Source organism: Mustela putorius, unplaced genomic scaffold (genome assembly GCF_011764305.1).
Source record: "Mustela putorius furo isolate JIRA1106 unplaced genomic scaffold, ASM1176430v1.1 tig00000196_pilon_pilon_pilon, whole genome shotgun sequence".
In the NCBI taxonomy this organism is placed as follows: domain Eukaryota; kingdom Metazoa; phylum Chordata; class Mammalia; order Carnivora; family Mustelidae; genus Mustela; species Mustela putorius.
The window spans coordinates 5141373-5160427 of NW_025421310.1; the positions used below are offsets into that span (position 1 = coordinate 5141373).

General features: G+C 56.1%; 1 protein-coding gene across 4 annotated transcripts; it reads left to right on the top strand.

Moving 5' to 3' along the window:
• The first annotated feature begins 183 nt into the window (after positions 1-183).
• Positions 184-18890, top strand: LOC101690930 (protein tyrosine phosphatase receptor type H). Of its 4 annotated transcripts, XM_045076928.1 has the most exons (18): positions 186-653; positions 2539-2572; positions 2788-3051; positions 3937-4221; positions 4947-5210; positions 6094-6378; positions 7103-7402; positions 7736-8002; positions 9999-10077; positions 10195-10242; positions 14709-14799; positions 15267-15357; positions 15573-15649; positions 15735-15869; positions 16177-16299; positions 16476-16636; positions 18052-18187; positions 18274-18890. In XM_045076928.1, the coding sequence occupies exons 1-18, from the start codon at positions 603-605 to the stop codon at positions 18382-18384; spliced, it is 2802 nt and encodes a 933-aa protein (XP_044932863.1). In that variant the 5' UTR covers positions 186-602; the 3' UTR covers positions 18385-18890. The 4 variants fall into 4 exon arrangements, with proteins under 4 accessions (XP_044932865.1, XP_044932863.1, XP_044932866.1 ...); XM_045076930.1 differs by lacking the exon at positions 6094-6378 and having other exon boundaries at positions 184-653; XM_045076931.1 differs by lacking the exon at positions 3937-4221 and having other exon boundaries at positions 187-653; positions 2788-2862; positions 5022-5210.
• The last annotated feature ends 165 nt before the right edge of the window (positions 18891-19055 follow it).

Below are 19055 nucleotides of genomic sequence, written 5' to 3' on the forward strand. Positions count from 1 at the left end.
ACTGCGTCCCAGGGGAGGAGTGGGAATGAGGTCCTTACTTGGGGAGGAAGGTAAAAACATGTGTCTGGCAGGGAGCCCACATATGCAAAGGCCGGGAGGCAGGCGGGAGTGAACTTGGCTCATTTAGGGAGGGCTGCTGGGTGTGTGGAGGCAGGGAGAGGTGACAAGGCCTGGGTCCACGGCAGAGCCTACAACAGCCCATGGGTTTAGACCCAGCCTGCCCCACTTGAGACACAGAAGGGGGGGGTGTTTCTCTCCTGGCTCTGCCTTCAGATCTGACCGCCTAGGACCTGTGCTGTGCATTCACACAGGAGTGGGGAACAGCCCCATATCCAGGCCATTTTTGTGGGAAAGTGTAAGGCAAGGCAGGAGCTGGAGGGGAGACCCCATGGCCGGGGGAGCAGGGGCATCCAGGCCCAGGACCAGAGCTGAGGCCTGGGGGCGGGGCTGGGAGCCTCCACTTCCTCCTCCTCCCTTCCAGCCCTGGTCTGTGGCCTCATCGTGCAGCTCAGAAAGGGGAAATTCTTGCGTTTAAAGTCCAGCAGGTGAAAGGTCGGGGCCAGGGCATCTGAGTCCTTCGGCAGTGACCAGAGACAGGAGACATGAAGAGGACCAGAGGGAGCCTTGAGGCCTGGGGGAGCCTGGTGCTGCTGGTGAGTGCTTGCAGACAAGGACAGGGGGCTAGGCCCTGAGGGAGTAGTGGCTGAAGGTCTCCTGGAGAAGGAAGCAGGCCTGTGGGTTGTCAGACACACCTGAGCTCTCATAACAGATCATCCACTGTGAGAAGGAACTCTGCTTTCTGGCAAGACTCAGGTTTGCTCACAAAGACCCAGGAGTCCCGGCCACCAGTGCCGTCTTCCCTCAGACCCAGGAGTCCAGACCCCCAGCCCTCTCCTCCCTCAGACCCAGGAGTCCAGACCCCCAGCTCCTCCTCCCTCAGACCCAGGAGTCCAGACCCCCAGCCCCTCCTCCCTCAGACCCAGGAATCCAGACCCCCAGCCCTCTCCTCCCTCAGACCCAGGAATCCAGACCCCCAGCCTCTCCTCCCTCAGACCCAGGAATCCAGACCCCCAGCCCTCTCCTCCCTCAGACCCAGGAATCCAGACCCCCAGCCCCTCCTCCCTCAGACCCAGGAGTCCAGGCTCCCAGCCCTCTCCTCCCTCAGACCCAGGAGTCCAGACCCCCAGCCCCTCCTCCCTCAGACCCAGGAGCCCAGACCCCCAGCTCCTCCTCCCTCAGACCCAGGAGTCCAGGCTCCCAGCCCTCTCCTCCCTCAGACCCAGGAGTCCAGACCCCCAGGCCCTCCTCCCTCAGACCCAGGAGCCCAGACCCCCAGCTCCTCCTCCCTCAGACCCAGGAGTCCAGGCTCCCAGCCCTCTCCTCCCTCAGACCCAGGAGTCCAGACCCCCAGGCCCTCCTCCCTCAGACCCAGGAGCCCAGACCCCCAGCTCCTCCTCCCTCAGACCAGGAGGAGTCCAGGCTCCCAGCCCTCTCCTCCCTCAGACCCAGGAGTCCAGACCCCCCAGCCCCTCCTCCCTCAGACCCAGGAGCCCAGACCCCCAGCTCCTCCTCCCTCAGACCCAGGAATCCAGACCCCCAGCCCCTCCTCCCTCAGACCCAGGAGCCCAGACCCCCAGCTCCTCCTCCCTCAGACCCAGGAATCCAGACCCCCAGCCTCTCCTCCCTCAGACCCAGGAGTCCAGGCTCCCAGCCCTCTCCTCCCTCAGACCCAGGAATCCAGACCCCCAGCTCCTCCTCCCTCAGACCCAGGAGTCCAGACCCCCAGCCCCTCCTCCCTCAGACCCAGGAGTCCAGGCTCCCAGCCCTCTCCTCCCTCAGACCCAGGAGTCCAGGCTCCCAGCCCTCTCCTCCCTCAGACCCAGGAGTCCAGACCCCCAGCCCCTCCTCCCTCAGACCCAGGAGCCCAGACCCCCAGCTCCTCCTCCCTCAGACCCAGGAGTCCAGGCTCCCAGCCCTCTCCTCCCTCAGACCCAGGAGTCCAGACCCCCAGCCCCTCCTCCCTCAGACCCAGGAGCCCAGGCCTCCAGCTCCTCCTCCCTCAGACTCTGAGTCTAGGCCCCCAGCCCTCTCCTCCTTCAGACCAGGTGTCTGGCTGCTGGCTCCCAACCTCTGTATCCTCTCCGTTTCCCACCCTGTTGATTGCTCTCCTGTGTGGAGTCTTCCAAGGTGGTATTTTTCAGGAAGTGTAACCATTAGGTATATGTCTGTCTGACCTTATGGGTAGAGCTGACTCCAGCTTCTGGCTTCCCCGAGTCCCACCCCTGCCACACTCTTCTTTCTGATCCCAACACATACGCACCCAGAAAAGACAGAGGGCCATTGGGGTGACCTTTGTTAGAGCCGAGTCTGGGGATGGAGACAACTCCCTGTGTCCCCCCTCTCCCTCAGGCACAGAAATGCTCAGGGTGGGGACAGAGCACGGGAGGGTCACTGACTGGGCCCTCCCAGCACTACAATCTCCCCTGGGTCAGGGAGATGAGACTCTGAATCTGACTCTTCCCTCTGGGTTCTCTCCAGGCTCTGTGCAGCTGGACAGGGTCCTGGGCAACTGGTGAGTGACCCCTGCTGAGTGTATCCCTTACACGGAGGGGAGGGTGCACTGAATACCCCTGAGCTCTGGTGGGGGGGGTGGTCTCAGGGAGGGAAGGGTGATTCGTGACCGGTGTTGATGAACGTGGTCATTACTGGACTCGGGCCAAGAGCTGGGGCTACTGGAGGCACAATGCCGCTCCCGGCTCACAATGGGCTCTCCTTCCCGAATCTCAGTCCCCAAGCCCGTCAGAAACCTGAGCGTGAAGGATCAGACCAACAGCTCCATCACCCTGGGCTGGACAGAGCCAGATGGCACGGCCTCTCAGCACTACCTGTACAGGATCCAATGGGAGGGTACCGGCACACCTGGGAACAAAAGCACGGACAACACCAGCGTCCTTGTGGACGGACTGCAGCCCGGGTCCTGGTACCAGTTTGCCGTGTGGGTGGAGCTAAATGGAACCCGCAGCTCCCAGGAGACTTGCAATGTCAGCACAGGTGAGAGGCAGCCACCGCTCCTGTTCTTGGTGGGGGGACAGGTCGGTTTGGAGAGCTGACAGGACAGTGGAGCTGACACTAGCCCACGTCTCCTTGGTCTTGTGGAGTAGGAGATGAAGAAAGAACATCCCAGGTTCTGAGTTGGGACTAGTCAGGGTCTAGGATCCCTTATGCAGACCATAAGACTTAGCTGCCAGGGCTAAGACTTGAGCACAGGCATGTGTCCCCGGCCGTGGGAGATAGGGGGGTGTGGAATGTGGACACTACTCCAGCGTCTTGAGTCTTCTCCTGGTCCCCAGATGTGTCACAGTCTTGAAGGTGGGGCTCAGACCATCAGCTCCCTCACCCTGATCTGGGAGGTGCCTCTGGCCCTGGCCTTCAGGACGATGCGCACTGGGTCCAGTGGACTGGAGAGGGGAGACAGAACTGCGACCTGACACTCAGCTGACTTCAGTTTCACAGTGGAGGGACCCCAAACTGAGACCTCATACAAAATCTCTGCGTGGGCTGAAAGGAACGCAGTGCCTTGCTCCGGATAGAGCCTCAGCAGCTCCACAGAGGACAAGCATCAGCGCCCACTCTCTGTTTTGATAAGAGGTTAAGAACTGGCCAAGGTGGCATCTCCTCTGGTTCTGGGGTCCAGCCACCGTCTCTGTGACCTCATTGAGCCAGACCCAAACCCTGAGTTGGCAGGAGAGTTGTGGCCATTCCTGGGGACAGGCCTTTCTAGAGGTTGCCGCTGAGCTTAGGGCTGCAGGTGTCCAGCCCTCCCTGGGTCCCATGTCTAGGAAGGGCTCCTTGACAAGTCTGGCTGCACAGGGAGGCTGTGTTCTGGCTCTTGTGGACCAGGGACTGGGCACTCTGACTCTCTGCTCCTTCTGCCAGTTCCCAATGTAGTGACAAGTCTCAGGATACAGAACCGGACCAACAGCTCCCTCACCTTGAGCTGGACAGCTCCCGTGGGCCCAGATCATCCTTCCTACACCTACTGGGTCTCGTGGGTCATAGAGGGCACTATGGTCATTAACACTCAGGATACCAGGGTCTCTAACACTTCGGATACGAGGATCACACTGGAGCAGCTGGAAGCTGGGAGCTTGTACACCTTCACTGTCCAGGCGGAGAGGAATGGGGTCAGCAGTGACATCAGGACACTCACAGAAGCCACTGATCAGACTCAGGCTGGGTCTAGACAGACCCAGTACTGTGGAGATGGGGGAAGGAGGGGACTGGGGAGACTTTGGCGACCCCACCTAGCGTCACTGGACCTTGAGCTTGTAGGTCTGCTTCTAGGAGGAGTCTGTCCTCAGCAGCCAGGGATTTCTAATTATGAGGCTGTCTTTGGGTAGGAAGAGAGTCCCTAACCACCCAGCACCACCCCCTCGGGAACCAACAAAGCCAGAAGAGGACAAGTGCACACTGAGAAGTGCACACACTTGTCCCACTGTATTGGCTGAACCCAAAGGGACCCGTCTCTCAGCCTATACATGGCCAGCCCCAAGTGTGAGATGGGAACCAGGATTATCCCAAGAGCTAGGTTCACTGTGGGTGGATGGAACCTGCAACTTTTAGTCTTCGGCCATTTGGGCTAAGAAGACTGAGATCAACAGCTCTGCTCTGTCTAGAAAGGAGTGTCCAGAAGTAAGGAAGGACCCTGCCTCAAGCTGCTCCTTGGGAAGACAGTGTTGAGAAAGGTGATGGGTGGGACCCAGGGCTGAAGACTCAGGGCAGAGAGGCCCTGGGGGATCTTGGTCCCCGCTTGGCTTCTTTTATGTGGTTCACACTTTCTAGGAAGTGGACTCATCTGATGACTGAGCAATCAGGGGATGTGAGCAGGCTCGGGATGGAGGGTCCTTGACCATACAGCCCCTTGAGCTTCTGTGGCCATGTGTCAGCTCCCAACAGGGTCATGGATCTGCACAAGGAAGCTCAGACCAACAGCTCCATCACCCTGGGCTGGACAGAGCCAGATGGCACGGCCTCTCAGCACTACCTGTACAGGATCCAATGGGAGGGTACCGGCACACCTGGGAACAAAAGCACGGACAACACCAGCGTCCTTGTGGACGGACTGCAGCCCGGGTCCTGGTACCAGTTTGCCGTGTGGGTGGAGCTAAATGGAACCCGCAGCTCCCAGGAGACTTGCAATGTCAGCACAGGTGAGAGGCAGCCACCGCTCCTGTTCTTGGTGGGGGGACAGGTCGGTTTGGAGAGCTGACAGGACAGTGGAGCTGACACTAGCCCACGTCTCCTTGGTCTTGTGGAGTAGGAGATGAAGAAAGAACATCCCAGGTTCTGAGTTGGGACTAGTCAGGGTCTAGGATCCCTTATGCAGACCATAAGACTTAGCTGCCAGGGCTAAGACTTGAGCACAGGCATGTGTCCCCGGCCGTGGGAGATTAGGGGTGTGGAATGTGGACACTACTCCAGCGTCTTGAGTCTTCTCCTGGTCCCCAGATGTGTCACAGTCTTGAAGGTGGGGCTCAGACCATCAGCTCCCTCACCCTGATCTGGGAGGTGCCTCTGGCCCTGGCCTTCAGGACGATGCGCACTGGGTCCAGTGGACTGGAGAGGGAGACAGAACTGCGACCCGACACTCAGCTGACTTCAGTTTCACAGTGGAGGGACCCCAAACTGAGACCTCATACAAAATCTCTGCGTGGGCTGAAAGGAACGCAGTGCCTTGCTCCGGATAGAGCCTCAGCAGCTCCACAGAGGACAAGCATCAGCGCCCACTCTCTGTTTTGATAAGAGGTTAAGAACTGGCCAAGGTGGCATCTCCTCTGGTTCTGGGGTCCAGCCACCGTCTCTGTGACCTCATTGAGCCAGACCCAAACCCTGAGTTGGCAGGAGAGTTGTGGCCATTCCTGGGGACAGGCCTTTCTAGAGGTTGCCGCTGAGCTTAGGGCTGCAGGTGTCCAGCCCTCCCTGGGTCCCATGTCTAGGAAGGGCTCCTTGACAAGTCTGGCTGCACAGGGAGGCTGTGTTCTGGCTCTTGTGGACCAGGGACTGGGCACTCTGACTCTCTGCTCCTTCTGCCAGTTCCCAATGTAGTGACAAGTCTCAGGATACAGAACCGGACCAACAGCTCCCTCACCTTGAGCTGGACAGCTCCCGTGGGCCCAGATCATCCTTCCTACACCTACTGGGTCTCGTGGGTCATAGAGGGCACTATGGTCATTAACACTCAGGATACCAGGGTCTCTAACACTTCGGATACGAGGATCACACTGGAGCAGCTGGAAGCTGGGAGCTTGTACACCTTCACTGTCCAGGCGGAGAGGAATGGGGTCAGCAGTGACATCAGGACACTCACAGAAGCCACTGGTGAGACGCAAGCTGGGTCTAGACAGACCCAGTACTGTGGAGATGGGGGAAGGAGGGGACTGGGGAGACTTTGGCGACCCCACCTAGCGTCACTGGACCTTGAGCTTGTAGGTCTGCTTCTAGGAGGAGTCTGTCCTCAGCAGCCAGGGATTTCTAATTATGAGGCTGTCTTTGGGTAGGAAGAGAGTCCCTAACCACCCAGCACCACCCCTCGGGAACCAACAAAGCCAGAAGAGGACATGTGTACACTGAGAAGTGCACACACTTGTCCCACTGTATTGGCTGAACCCAAAGGGACCCGTCTCTCAGCCTATACATGGCCAGCCCCAAGTGTGAGATGGGAACCAGGATTATCCCAAGAGCTAGGTTCACTGTGGGTGGATGGAACCTGCAACTTTTAGTCTTCGGCCATTTGGGCTAAGAAGACTGAGATCAACAGCTCTGCTCTGTCTAGAAAGGAGTGTCCAGAAGTAAGGAAGGACCCTGCCTCAAGCTGCTCCTTGGGAAGACAGTGTTGAGAAAGGTGATGGGTGGGACCCAGGGTTGTAGACACAGGGCAGAGAGGCCCTGGGGGATCTTGGTCCCCGCCTGGCCTCTTTTCTGTGGTTCACACTTTCTAGGAAGTGGACTCATCTGATGACTGAGCAATCAGGGGATGTGAGCAGGCTCGGGATGGAGGGTCCTTGACCATACAGCCCCTTGAGCTTCTGTGGCCATGTGTCAGCTCCCAACAGGGTCATGGATCTGCACAAGGAAGCTCAGACCAATAGCTCTATCACCCTGCGATGGAAGTCCCCCACAGACCCCCACTCTCAGGCATACACATACTGGGTCCAGTGGGCTGCTGGGGAACATCCCCAAGGAGACCACGACCCCCGAGGACATCAGGCCAACCAGACACGAGAGACGAATCATACCTACTATGAGGTTCAGGCCCTAGAACCCGGGACTCTGTACAACTTCAGCGTGTGGGCAGAGAGGAGCAACGTGGCCAGTTCTGCACAGGGCCTCCTTGAATCCACAGGTGAGTTGGGGCCCCTTCTACCCGGTAGGGACCTCAGTCAGACCTGGGGGCAGTGGGCGGTGAGTGGACTCCAAATCCCATGAGGTCATGGGGTCATAGCTTCATAAGCTGAAGTGATACAGAGCATACAGGGCTCATGGGAGTTGTAGTTTGAAGGGTCTGTTGTGTGTCCCTTTGGGGAGGACAGACTATGAGACATGAAGAGGGATTTTGGTTCTGGGAAGGAAAGGATGGGCTAGTTCTCAGAGAATTGGCACCATACGTGGGAAGTGGGGGGTGGTGGAAAGCCCCCCCATATGGCTCCTACTGACTTCTCCTGTCCTCTCCTCCCAGCCCCAAGCCCGGTCACCATCACCTCCTGCATCAGCATCTCTGGGGGCCACGGGGTCGTCTTGAACTGGTCCTGCCCCCGAGGAGGCTATGAGGCCTTTGAGTTGCAGGTGGGTGGACAGCAGGACTCTCAGAACAGGTTGTCCTGTGAGAAGAGGGTGTCTGTGTGGGGTCTCTGGCCGGCCCAGTCCTACCCAGCCATTATCACGACCATCTGGGATGGAATGAGGGCCCCGTCTGCCTCTGTGACCTGTCGCACCGAGAACTCAGGTAAGCAGAGCCCCATGGGGATGGGAGCTACAGGGACCCGGTTAGGCTCTGCTGGAAGCAGTTTCCGTTGCCTAAGGGGTCCTGTGTGTTTTTCTGTTTGCTTTGCTTTCTGCCTTCTTTCTTTCTTTATTTTTTTTAAAATATTTTATTCATTTGGCAAAGAGAGATCACAAGTAGATGGAGAGGCAGGCAGAGAGAGAGAGATAGAGGGAAGCAGGCTCCCTGCTGAGCAGAGAGCCCCATGCAGGACTCGATCCCAGGACCCCAAGATCATGACCCGAGCCGAAGGCAGCAGCTTAACCCACTGAGCCACCCAGGCGCCCTCTGCCTTCTTTCAAACAGCTTTGTTGTGACATAATTCACATATCATCCAATGTACCCACTTAAAGTACACAGCTCAGGGTTCCAGAACGTCCGTGCGACTGTGCCACCCCATTTCCTTCACATGTAACATTTTCCTTACTCACCCAAGAAAGGTCACCCCCTTAAGCCATCATCCCTTGATTTCCCCATTTTCCCTGCAACCTAGCCTAGGGAATCTCAAATTCACCTTTTGTCTCTGAAGATTTCCTAGTTGAAGATAGTTCCTAAAAACACAGTCAAGCAATATGTGGTCTTCCGTGGCTGGCTTTTCTCACCTGGAAGAACGTTTCTAAGGTCCATCCATGTTGTAGCACGTGTTGGTGATATGTTCCCTTCTTTTCGCCCAGTAATATTCCATTGTATCGAGAGACCACATTTTGTTTATCTATTTGTCTGGGGATGGAGCCGTTGGGTGGTTTCCACATTTTGGCTGTTACGAGTAAGTCTTCTATGAACATTCATGTATGTGATTCTGTGCAGATGCATGTCTTTACTTCTCTTGGGTATATACCCAGAGGACCCATCATGGGATCAGATGGGCGACTCTGTGTTTATCCTTTGGAGCACCGCCAATATTTTTTTCAAGGTGGTTACACCATTTTTTGCTCATCACTGGGGTATTTTGGGGAAGTCTGAACCTCTTATTCCGAAAATCTCTGATGGTTTACCTTTGACCGTGGCGCTAGGCTTCGCTGTGCTCTCTCAGTCTCTTCCTGTGAATCAGGACCTCTTATAAGATTGGGTCTGTGATCTGGGGAGAGATGGCAGGTCAGGGCAAGGCTAAGTAGATGCTAGTCACTCCTGGGCTTCTCTGGGCCCTACTGCTGGGGAGGGTCTCTTGCTTAGCAAGCAAGGTCTGTGGGGGACCAGGTCCATGAGGGGAATGGCCTCCCCACCAGGCTGTGTCAGAACCTACCAGGCCTGTTGACAGGTCCTAGTCACGGAGACTATTGGGAAGCTGCAGTCTAGGGCCCCCGAGGCTGATGGAGGCAGGCTGCGGGCTGGAGTCTGTGCCAAGACCAGGTGTGCAAGGACAGCTCCCAGGAGATCTGTGCCCGTGAGAGTCCTGGACCCAGACCGTCGGCCCCACCATCGTGGGCGAGCCCTTCTGCTAGCAAACAGAACCTTGGAGAAGACAAGCCTCCATGCTGGGGAAAACCTGGAATGCAATCAATGCTGGACAGTGGCTTCCCGACCTTGGCACTATTGGCTTTTGGGGACGGATCATTCTTTGTCCTGTGCATTATAGGATTTCGAGCAGTACCCCAGCCTCCCCCTGCTGGATGCTAGTGCACCACCACTCCAGTCGTGACAAGCCTCAGTGTCTCCAGACATTGGTGATGTGCTCTCTGGGGGCAAAGCGCCCTCGCTGAGGACGATTAGAGTAGGCCGAGGTGGGGCTGAGTTACTCCGGCAACCAGGCTGCCCAAGCAAATGATGTCTTTGGACAGGCTCCAGGAGAAGGCTGGGTGGGAGGTGGGGCTCTATCCAGAGGCTTTCTCCCTCTGCCTTGCTGTCCTCGCATCTGCCCTGCAGGCCCACTGGTCACAGTCCGGGCCAGGATGGAGGCAGGAGAGACAGGGTGCTAGTAGATGAGGTCGACTCTAACAGGTCCCCACGCCCCCTCCCCCAGGGGCCATTGTGGGAGCCATTGTTGGTGTCACCCTGTTTCTCATCCCCGTGGGTCTGCTGATTTTCTTCCTGAAGAAGAGGTAGGATTCTGCATGGGGCTCACTGACCACCTGAAGGGGCGGGGCCCAGGGGGAGTATAAGGGCCCCTGATTCTGGTCTGACACCCTGGGCCTCCCACTGCAATGTCTTTTTTCCAGGCACGAGAAGAGCCAGAGGGAACCAGCACCCAGGGGTCTGGTCTTCAGGTAAGCAGAAGGTGCTGGGGAACATCTGGAAGGATCACTGTCAGGTCAAATCAAGGGGTGTTTGCTGGTCACCGGAGAGGTCAGAGGGTGGGCTCAGTGAACCCTCGCACACAGTGCCCTCTGCGCCAAGGATCACAAGCCTTCATGCTTCCCATACCCCGGGCCGAAGGCTTTGGAGGCGGTCCCGGTTCCAGCTCTGGGATCTCATGTATCCAACAACACACTCGCTGAACACCTCTTACGTGTAGGCGCTCTTCTAGGGGCTGAGGGCACAGTGAATTAAAGAAAGATTCCTGCCCTCATGGAGCTTGCATTTGAGCACGAGAAGTCCTTAATTAACAAGATCCTAGTGGTTGTGACTCTCACAATAGAGAATAGAGCAAGAGGTGGGGATAGAAAGGGTAGAAGAATATTTTAGATCGGGTGTTGAAGTTAGAGAAGATTGTAGATGGGTGTCGAGGAAAAGCTGGACTAAGAAGATGACTAAGAGGAAGTCATTTGTGCACAGACTCACGTGCATGTCTTGGGAAAGGGCATTCCAGGCAGCGGGACCAGGAAGGGCAAAGGCCCCTTGGCAGGGGCCTACTGGCAGTGTTTCGAGAATGTTGGTCAGTCCTGAGACTGAGGAAGGTGGTGAAGAGGGTAGCGTAGGACATGAGGTCAGAGGGGTATCAGGTGGGACCAGATCAGCTAGGGCCTTTCAGATACAAGTGAGGAGTTTGATTTTACTCTGAGATAGGAGTTTTTGGAGGACTTTGAATAGACTCAGTGACCCAATCTAACCTATTTATAAGCAAAGGCGAGAGTCAAGAGACAGAGGAAGTGGTATGTAATAACCCAAACAAGAGACGATTGTCTTGGACCAGGAAATGGTCAGAGGTAGTCATATTCGAGATATGGTCTGAGTGTTTGAATAGCAGGTCTGGCTCAAGAATGGGCGTGTGGTGTGGGAGCCAGAGAGGGCTCGAGGGTGAGCCCAGCGAATTCAGCCTGGGCCGCAGGAAGATGGGAGTCGCCTTTGCTTAAGAGGGAGTGACTCTAGGGGCAGGTTCAGGGGAGAGTATCAGCAGCTCAGCTATGGACACGTTCAAGTTTGAGCTGTTTGGGCGACCTCCACGCAGAGATGCCTCTGATGGGGCGGCTGGACAGACAGTTCAAGAGAAGCTTTGTGCAAGTGTTTTCATCACTCTGAGTCGACTCTGTGTTAGAATGATCCCTAGGGACTGACAGAGGAGAGACGCGAAGCTGGGAGACCAGCCGAGACGGGCTGGACGAAAAAGGAAGTGTGAACTGAGGCAGGGGCGTAAGAGGCAGATGCATGGGGTGTGGGGAAAGGTGATGTCCAGTGCGTCCCTTGCTGTAGAAGCTGTTCTGGCTTGCGTCCCACCCCTGGTAAAGCTGACTTCTCCCCACCTCCCTCTACAGCATCGATGACAAGTCATGAGTCTAGGCAGTCACTGGGTCACAAGCCTGGCCCTCTCTCTACTTTGAGCACGTTGCAACTTCCGTATCTGTGTCCTGATGTCCTCGTGATAACCCTCCCGGGCGTCAGGTGCAGGTTTCAGGAGGCGGGGGCCGGGGAGCACACCGATAGGAAGCTCAGGAGAGCGGCAGGAGGAACTAGTGTAGGATTTTGGAATCAGAAGTGTAGAGCTCAAAAGGGAAGCCTTGGGAGCGGGCCAAGTCCTGTAAGAGTTTGGTGAGTGTGCAGTGAGAAGATGGGCTTGGAGATGGACCCTCAGGGCCATCCATTTTGTCTCGTGGATGCAGGAAGAGGGGCCCATGGAGGAGAGGGAGATGCAGCGGCCAGGGGCCTGGGGGTGGTGGCAGCAGGGGAGGGGGTCCAAGAGGAAGGGAGGAGTGGTGGGCGGGGCTACACGCTGCTGAGCAGTCTCCCCAAGGACCGCCTGAGAGGTGGCCTTTGGAATTAGAGAGCAGGAGGCAAATGAGATTGCGGGACTCTGGGAGAAGATGTCCTTCCCCCATGGAGCAATGCTGCAGACCCTTGGAGAAGGCCTTGGGAAAGTTCAACCAGCAGAGCTGTCTGAACACGTTTTGTTGCTGTTTAGGTGCAATAAAGCCAAAGGGTGGAGAGATGACCACCACTGAAAACACAGGCTATGAGACTCCCAGATCCCAAGAGAGGGGGGCACAGGATAGCCCTCAGGGCTACACAGGGAAGCACCCAGCTCAACCAGGAAAGAGGGGAGCTGGGGGTAAGGCGGGCAAGAGCCTCGATCATGGTTTCTGTGGGAAGGAGTGGGCAACAGCAGGCTGACAGGCTCGGAGGGAATCACTTCGCTGAGCTCTGGGGCACAGGGGCTGCCCCTGGGGGCCGAGGGCAGGTGCTTAGTGGCCCAGAGCGTGAGACCCCATGGAGGAGGTGGTGTGTGTGTGGGTTTAACCACAGCTCAAGACATGGGACACACTGGCCCCCAGCCAGGGTCTCCAAACTGGGTCGAGACAGGGTTTCTAAAGCTGTCCTGCAGGGAGAGGAGCAGGAGGGGGCTGCAGCTGGGGCCCCATGAGTCAAAAGCCTTTTTGTTCATATAGACGAGAGATTACTAGCGTTTACTAGCTAAAGGGAAAGAGGCAGAAATGCAGACGAGGAGGAGGGACTGATGCTGGAGAGGTTGGAACGAATTGGAACCCGGGAGACGCAGAGTGGCCCGAAATGGGAGAAAAAGCACGTTTTTCCTTTTTATAATTAAAAATGACTTTAATTGTGGTCAGTTACACATAACATAGAATTTGCCGTCGTACCTGTCTCTGGGTGTCCAGTTCCGTGGCTGTAAGGACGTTTACGCTGTGGTATAAACATCACCCCTGTCCGTCCACGGAACATTCCGTCTTGTAGAACTGAAACTCTGCCCCCATGAAATGCCCTCCCTCCTCCCCTGCCCCAGCGCCTGGCTGCACCGTCCGCCTTCTGTCTATGAATCCGACAGCTCTAGGGACCTCATTGAAGTGACTCATCAGTATTTGTCCTTCTGTGGCCGGCTTATCTCACTCAGCATCATGTTCTCCAGACTCATCATGGTGTAGCCTCAGTCGGAATAACCTTTCTTTTTGAAAGATTTTATTTATTAATTTGAGAAAGAGAGTGAGAGAGCACAAGCAGGGAAAACTGCAGAAGGAGGAGAAGCAGGTTCCCCACTGAACAGGGAGCCCAATGCCAATCCCAGGACCCCGGGATCATGACCCGAGCCCAGGGAAGACACTTAACCAACTGAGCCTCCCAGGGACCCCCAGAATGTCCTTCCTTTTTAAGACAAGACAATATTCCAGTGCACAGACGCCGTTTTGTCCATCCGTGTTTTGCCGATGAACGCAGTGTTGAGTGAGTGAGCGGGGAATGAAAGATAGTGGACTCCGGGCTGCTTCTGCCTTTATTCTTTGAATAATGTTGGTATGAACCTGGGGGCACACTTGTCCTTTCAAGACCCCACTTCCTGCTTGGGAGTGGGACTGTAAATCAAACACACCGTTTTGACCCAGTACGTCCCCTTCTGAGTATCCGTGTGCAGGAAACGGGACTGTTCTCTCTCTCTCTCTCTCTCTCTCTCTTTTTTTTTTAAAGATTTCACCTACTTAGTTGACAGACAGAGATCACAAGTAGGCAGAGAGGCAGGTGGAGAGAGAAGGGGGGGAAGCAGGCTCCCCACTGAGCAGAGAGCCCGATGCAGTGCTCAACCCCAGGACCCTGAGATCATGACCTGGGCTGAAGGGAGAGGCTTTAACCCACTGAGCCACCCAGGTGCCCCGGGACCACTCTCTTGATGAGGTATGTGGGTCCCCACATTCCCTGCAGCCTTATGTGTGCTGGCAAGATTCGGAGACCCTGAGCGGCCACTCATGGGTGAGTGTATACGGAAAATGTGGTGTAATGCAACGGAGTATGATACAGCCCTAAAAAGGAAGGAAATCCTGACATTGGTAACATGAGGAGCAGATCCTGAGGACATGACACTAAGTGAGATAAGTCAGACAGAGGAAGAGAAATTCTGCATGACATCACTCGTATTTGAAGTTTAAAAAAACAAAACTGAGTTCATAGAAACTGAGACCAGAGGGTAATGGCCAGAGGCAGAGGAAGGGGGGCTGGCGAGGTGGGTGAGAGGGATCGGAAGGTGCAAACTTCCGGTTATAAGATGATAAGATGAACAGGTCCTGGGGATTCTAAGAAACACACAACAAGGGACACCCGGGTGGCTCAGTGGTTAAGCGTCTGCCTTCAGCTCAGTTCATGATCCCAGGGTCCTGGGATCGAGCCCCGCATCAGGCTCCCTGCTCAGTGGGAAGCCTGCTTCTCCCTTTCCCATTCCCCCTGCTGTGTTCCCTCTCTCTATCAAATTAAGAAAGAAAGAAAGAAACATAATAACGAGGAAAAAAAAAAAGAGGGGGGCTTCTCTCTCTTTCCAAGATCACAGAACTGGAGGAGCTTAAATTCTGCCCCTTTCCCACAGCTTCTCAGAGGACATCCTGGCGGAAGACTTTGCTGACCATGTCAGGAAAAATGAGAAGGACAGCAATTTTGGCTTTGAGGAGGAGTACCAGGTGGGCGGGAAGCCCCAGTGTCCCCCGCCTCCCCCGGAGCTCAGACCTCCTCACACCCTTTGGGCTGAAACTAAAGTAGGGCACCTGTTTTGTTCGCTGATGCAAACAAGAGCTTCTGTTTTTGCATCCTCGAAATCTTACACTGTGATGGGCCCTCAGGTCAGTCCTGGAGGAGCACCTTTGTTTTCCTCTGAAAGGGTTTTCCCCTTTCTCTCTCCTACCTCTCCAGCCCCCACTATTCCCCAAATCCTCCCAAGTGCTCTGAGGGGATGGGGGTATGCATGTTTTATTTTTGTGGGTGCTAGAGAATTCCAGGGTGTGGGGTGAGTGGGGTGGTGCTTTATTTTTGTGGGTGCTAGAGAATTCCAGGGCGTGGGGGTGAGTGGGGTGGTGCTGAATGGGGTACCTGCAGGGGAAGGTGGAGAGATTCCGATGTACGCTCACCTCCCCTCTGCCTCTGCCTCCAGCAATTGGCTCTGGAGACCTACAGCCAGTCTCAAACAGTGGCCCTGGCTCCTGAAAACAGCGCCAAGAACCGTTACAGAAACGTGCTCCCCTGTGAGTCTTCGGCCTCTGCTGATTTCATGACTTTGTCAACACCAGTCCCCCACCCCTTATCCCCTAGGGGACACCAAGCTCCTGCCCCTGAGAAGTGGGCACCCGGTCCCTCTTAGAGTTCCCAGTGCCTGTCTGCCGTCTGCATGACTTCTGTCCCTGGGTCTCTCCCCCCACATGCTCCTCTCTGCTTCACTAACCTTGGCCTCTCCCCCCAGATGACTGGTCCCGTGTGCCCCTGAAAGCCATCCAGGAGGAACCAGGCTCTGACTACATCAACGCCAGCTTCATGCCTGTAAGGTGGTGGTCCGGAGCCAAGAGGGTGCTGGGCCTGGGTGACGCCGAGATGGGAGGGACTGGAGCCTGTTTCCCTCTACCAGGGTCTCGAGAACCCCCAGGAGTTCATCGCAACGCAGGGCCCCCTGCCCCAGACGGTGGGTGACTTCTGGCGCCTGGTGTGGGAGCAGCAGAGCCGCACCCTCGTCATGCTGACCAACTGTGTGGAATCTGGCCAAGTGAGAGCCCTGAGCTCCAACCCACCCCGCTGGCTCAGACACAGATCCCACCATCCACCCTGACCCAGACCTCGCTGAGTCCCTGCCATACGATGGCAGCCTCTTCTGGTTGCCCCAGCACATCCCTTGGTTCATATAACCCACTGACCTGGAGAAGGGAGGGGTCCCCCTGGCTGGGATTAATGGACCCCAGCTGTGCTGGGGTCTTACCTCCTCATTAGGCACCGAATGCAAGTGCCCCAGTGTAGACGGGCAGCGGATGGGTGTCTGGGGCCTCCTATTCTCTGACCTCCCAGTTTGCCCCCAGGTGAAGTGTGAACATTACTGGCCTCTTGACGCCAAGCCTTGCACACATGGGCACCTCCAAGTGACACTGGAGGGTGAGGAGGTGCTGGAGGACTGGACAGTCCGAGACCTGACGCTCCAGCACGTGAGTCTGTGGTAACTGGCGAGCCCCATCCTGACGGTCCATTCCTCCCCTCACACCTGTTCTGTGCCTCTGAGCGCCTCCCGAAGCCAAGCCCTCTGTCACTCTCCCAGGGGACCACAGTGTGCCCACAGACGCCCCCCCCAACTCTCTCCCTCCCCAACCCACCCTCACTCTAGATGCAAGAGCAGAAAACGCTGCCTGTGCGACAGTTCCATTACATGACTTGGCCAGACCATGGCGTCCCCCACTCCACAGACCCCATGCTGGCCTTCCGGAAGGTGCTGCGGCAGTGGCTGGACCAGACCACGGAGGGAGGCCCCCCCATTGTGCACTGCAGGTGAGGACCTCCTCATGTGAGGGGAGTCAGGAACATGGGTCAGTGGGTCCTCGGGCATCTCTGCAGATGGGAGAGAGGAGGCAAGGATGGAGGACACAGAGGCAGAAGCAAAGGGGCAGTGAGGTAGAGGGACAGGAGGTTGGGGGGACAGGACTGGAAAGCCAGGCAGAAAGGTCAAGGAAGGGAACACAGTGGTGGGGACAAGGGAGGGAGGGGTGAAGAGCAGGAGGGGTGAGCACCCAGCGGTTTTGAGAAGCATTTGGAACACCTCCAACGCTGTCCAGGACCTCACCTGTCGCCATTCTCCTGATACTGAGCTTGATGCCTCTGAGATGAGGTTCTGGGGGGGATCAAGGAGCATGCTCCAGAGGGGCAGACAGCCTCTGAAATGGGACTCTGGCTGCAGGGACAGCCTCGCTCTCCCTGGTCTGCAGGGCAACCTCATGACCAAAAGGGGTTCCTCCCCGCTGCAAAGCTGGGGAAGCCCAGTCAGACAGCTGAAGTCTTGGGTTCAAGGCCAGTTGGAAGTGGCCGAACTGATGCCTGGGCTGGCACTCTTAAACTCTGTGCTGAAGTGTGTCCCAACACCTGCTCTGTCCCTGGAGAGCACCCCTTGGAGGTGTCCCCAACAGGGGGTCAGCCCTCCCTCCCCTGAGGTACAGAGGGGACTGGTACAGACTGGTCACAGGGATTAACTTGAACCATAAAAAGGAATGAAGTACTGATTCATTCGAGGTTGTGGAGGAATCTTGAAAACCTGATGGTGAGTGAGAGAAGCCAGACACAGAAGGTCCCACGTCATCTGATCCCACTTGCAGAAGATGTCCAGGATGGGAACCTCTCCAGAGCCAGAAGACAACTCAATGCTTACCAGGGGCTGGGGACAGGGGAGCTGGGGGAGCGACTGCTCAATGGGCACAGGGTCTCCTTCTGGGGAGATGGAAGTGTCTAGGAACTAATTAGATCTGGCAGTCCCACAGCATTGTGAATGTCCTAAATGCCACTGAATTGTTTTCTTTTTGTTGTTGTTGTTGGTTTGTTTGTTTTTTTAATAATCAGCTTGGGAGTTCCTTTTCTTGAGTGTGAAATTCAGCTCTGTGATTTATTGTCTAAGTGACCCAGGACAGACAAGTGACCTCATGTCACTCCCCCTCCATTTTCCCATCCCTGAAATGGGTATGCTGGCAGCTCCAACTTCTCATGGCTGGGGGAAGTGTAAAGGGTATGGAACTCCAGGCCTAATCACTCACAGTGGCTTTTCACTCTACTCAATAACCCCCACTTAAACTGTATCCACCCCCCGCAGAACACTGTCTTGCCGAATAATACCCCGATCTTGGGTGCTCAAACACAGATCCCTCTGGTCAGCCAAGATTCCCCTCCCTGTGACCTGACCCCTTCTTGTTCCTGTCTAGTGCTGGTGTGGGCCGCACGGGTACCCTCATTGCCCTGGACATCCTACTGAGGCAGCTGGACCGGGATCAACGTGTGGGGCCCTTCAGCTACGTGCAGAAGATGAGGGAAAGCCGGCCTCTGATGGTGCAGACTGAGGTGATGGGGCTCCTGAGGGCATAAGGCCTGGGGCTTCGGGAGGGAGGAGGTCAAGGCTCACCCCCCTGCCTTGTGTCCCTCCCCAGGCCCAGTATGTCTTCCTGCACCACTGCATCCTACGGTTTCTCCAGCAGTCAAGCCGAGTCCCAACAGACAATGGGGTTGCATATGAGAACCCGCTGTATGAGAATGTCTGAGCCTCAAGAGGGCTGAGATGCCAGACCGGCTAGACTCGAAGTCTGGACCCCCACTTCAGCCCAGGTTCCTGGAGTCCTGGGACAGCACAGGGCTGGGGTCCCAGACTCTGGGGTCTTGCAGGGGGAGAAGAGGCCTGGCAGCCTAAACTATTTCCATGGAGGATGAAGGACAGGTGGGAGCAGGTATCCTGGTTATCCAAGTATTCATGTATCCTGGACTTCCTCTGAGGAAGGACGGATGGGAGCTAGGATTTCCTTCTTCTTTGATGGAGGAGGAGACTGGGGGCTCAGGCTGCAGGGTCTTTGAGAAAGAAGATGGATTCTGAGGAAGGAAGAAATTAGAGTCTGGAATTCTAGTGACCCCAGGAGCAAGGGCAGGCAGGATCGACCCATGTTTTATTCCAGAAACCAAATCAGGCTCCTAGTATCTGAGATTTCCCTGCACCCCACTGCTTGTACATATTTTCTCTTCTATCCCATAATTTATTAAATCACTATTCTCTCCAGAGACGCTTGCTATAGTGGATTTCTGGGTCTGGGGTGGGAGAAGGGCTGGATTCCTGATGTTCAGGTCCTGAGGCTAAGGTCCTGGGAGAGAAGCCAGAGGGACCCACAATTTGGCATCCCCCCAAAAAAGTGTTTGGATGGTCCAGTCTCTCAGAGAGGGTTGG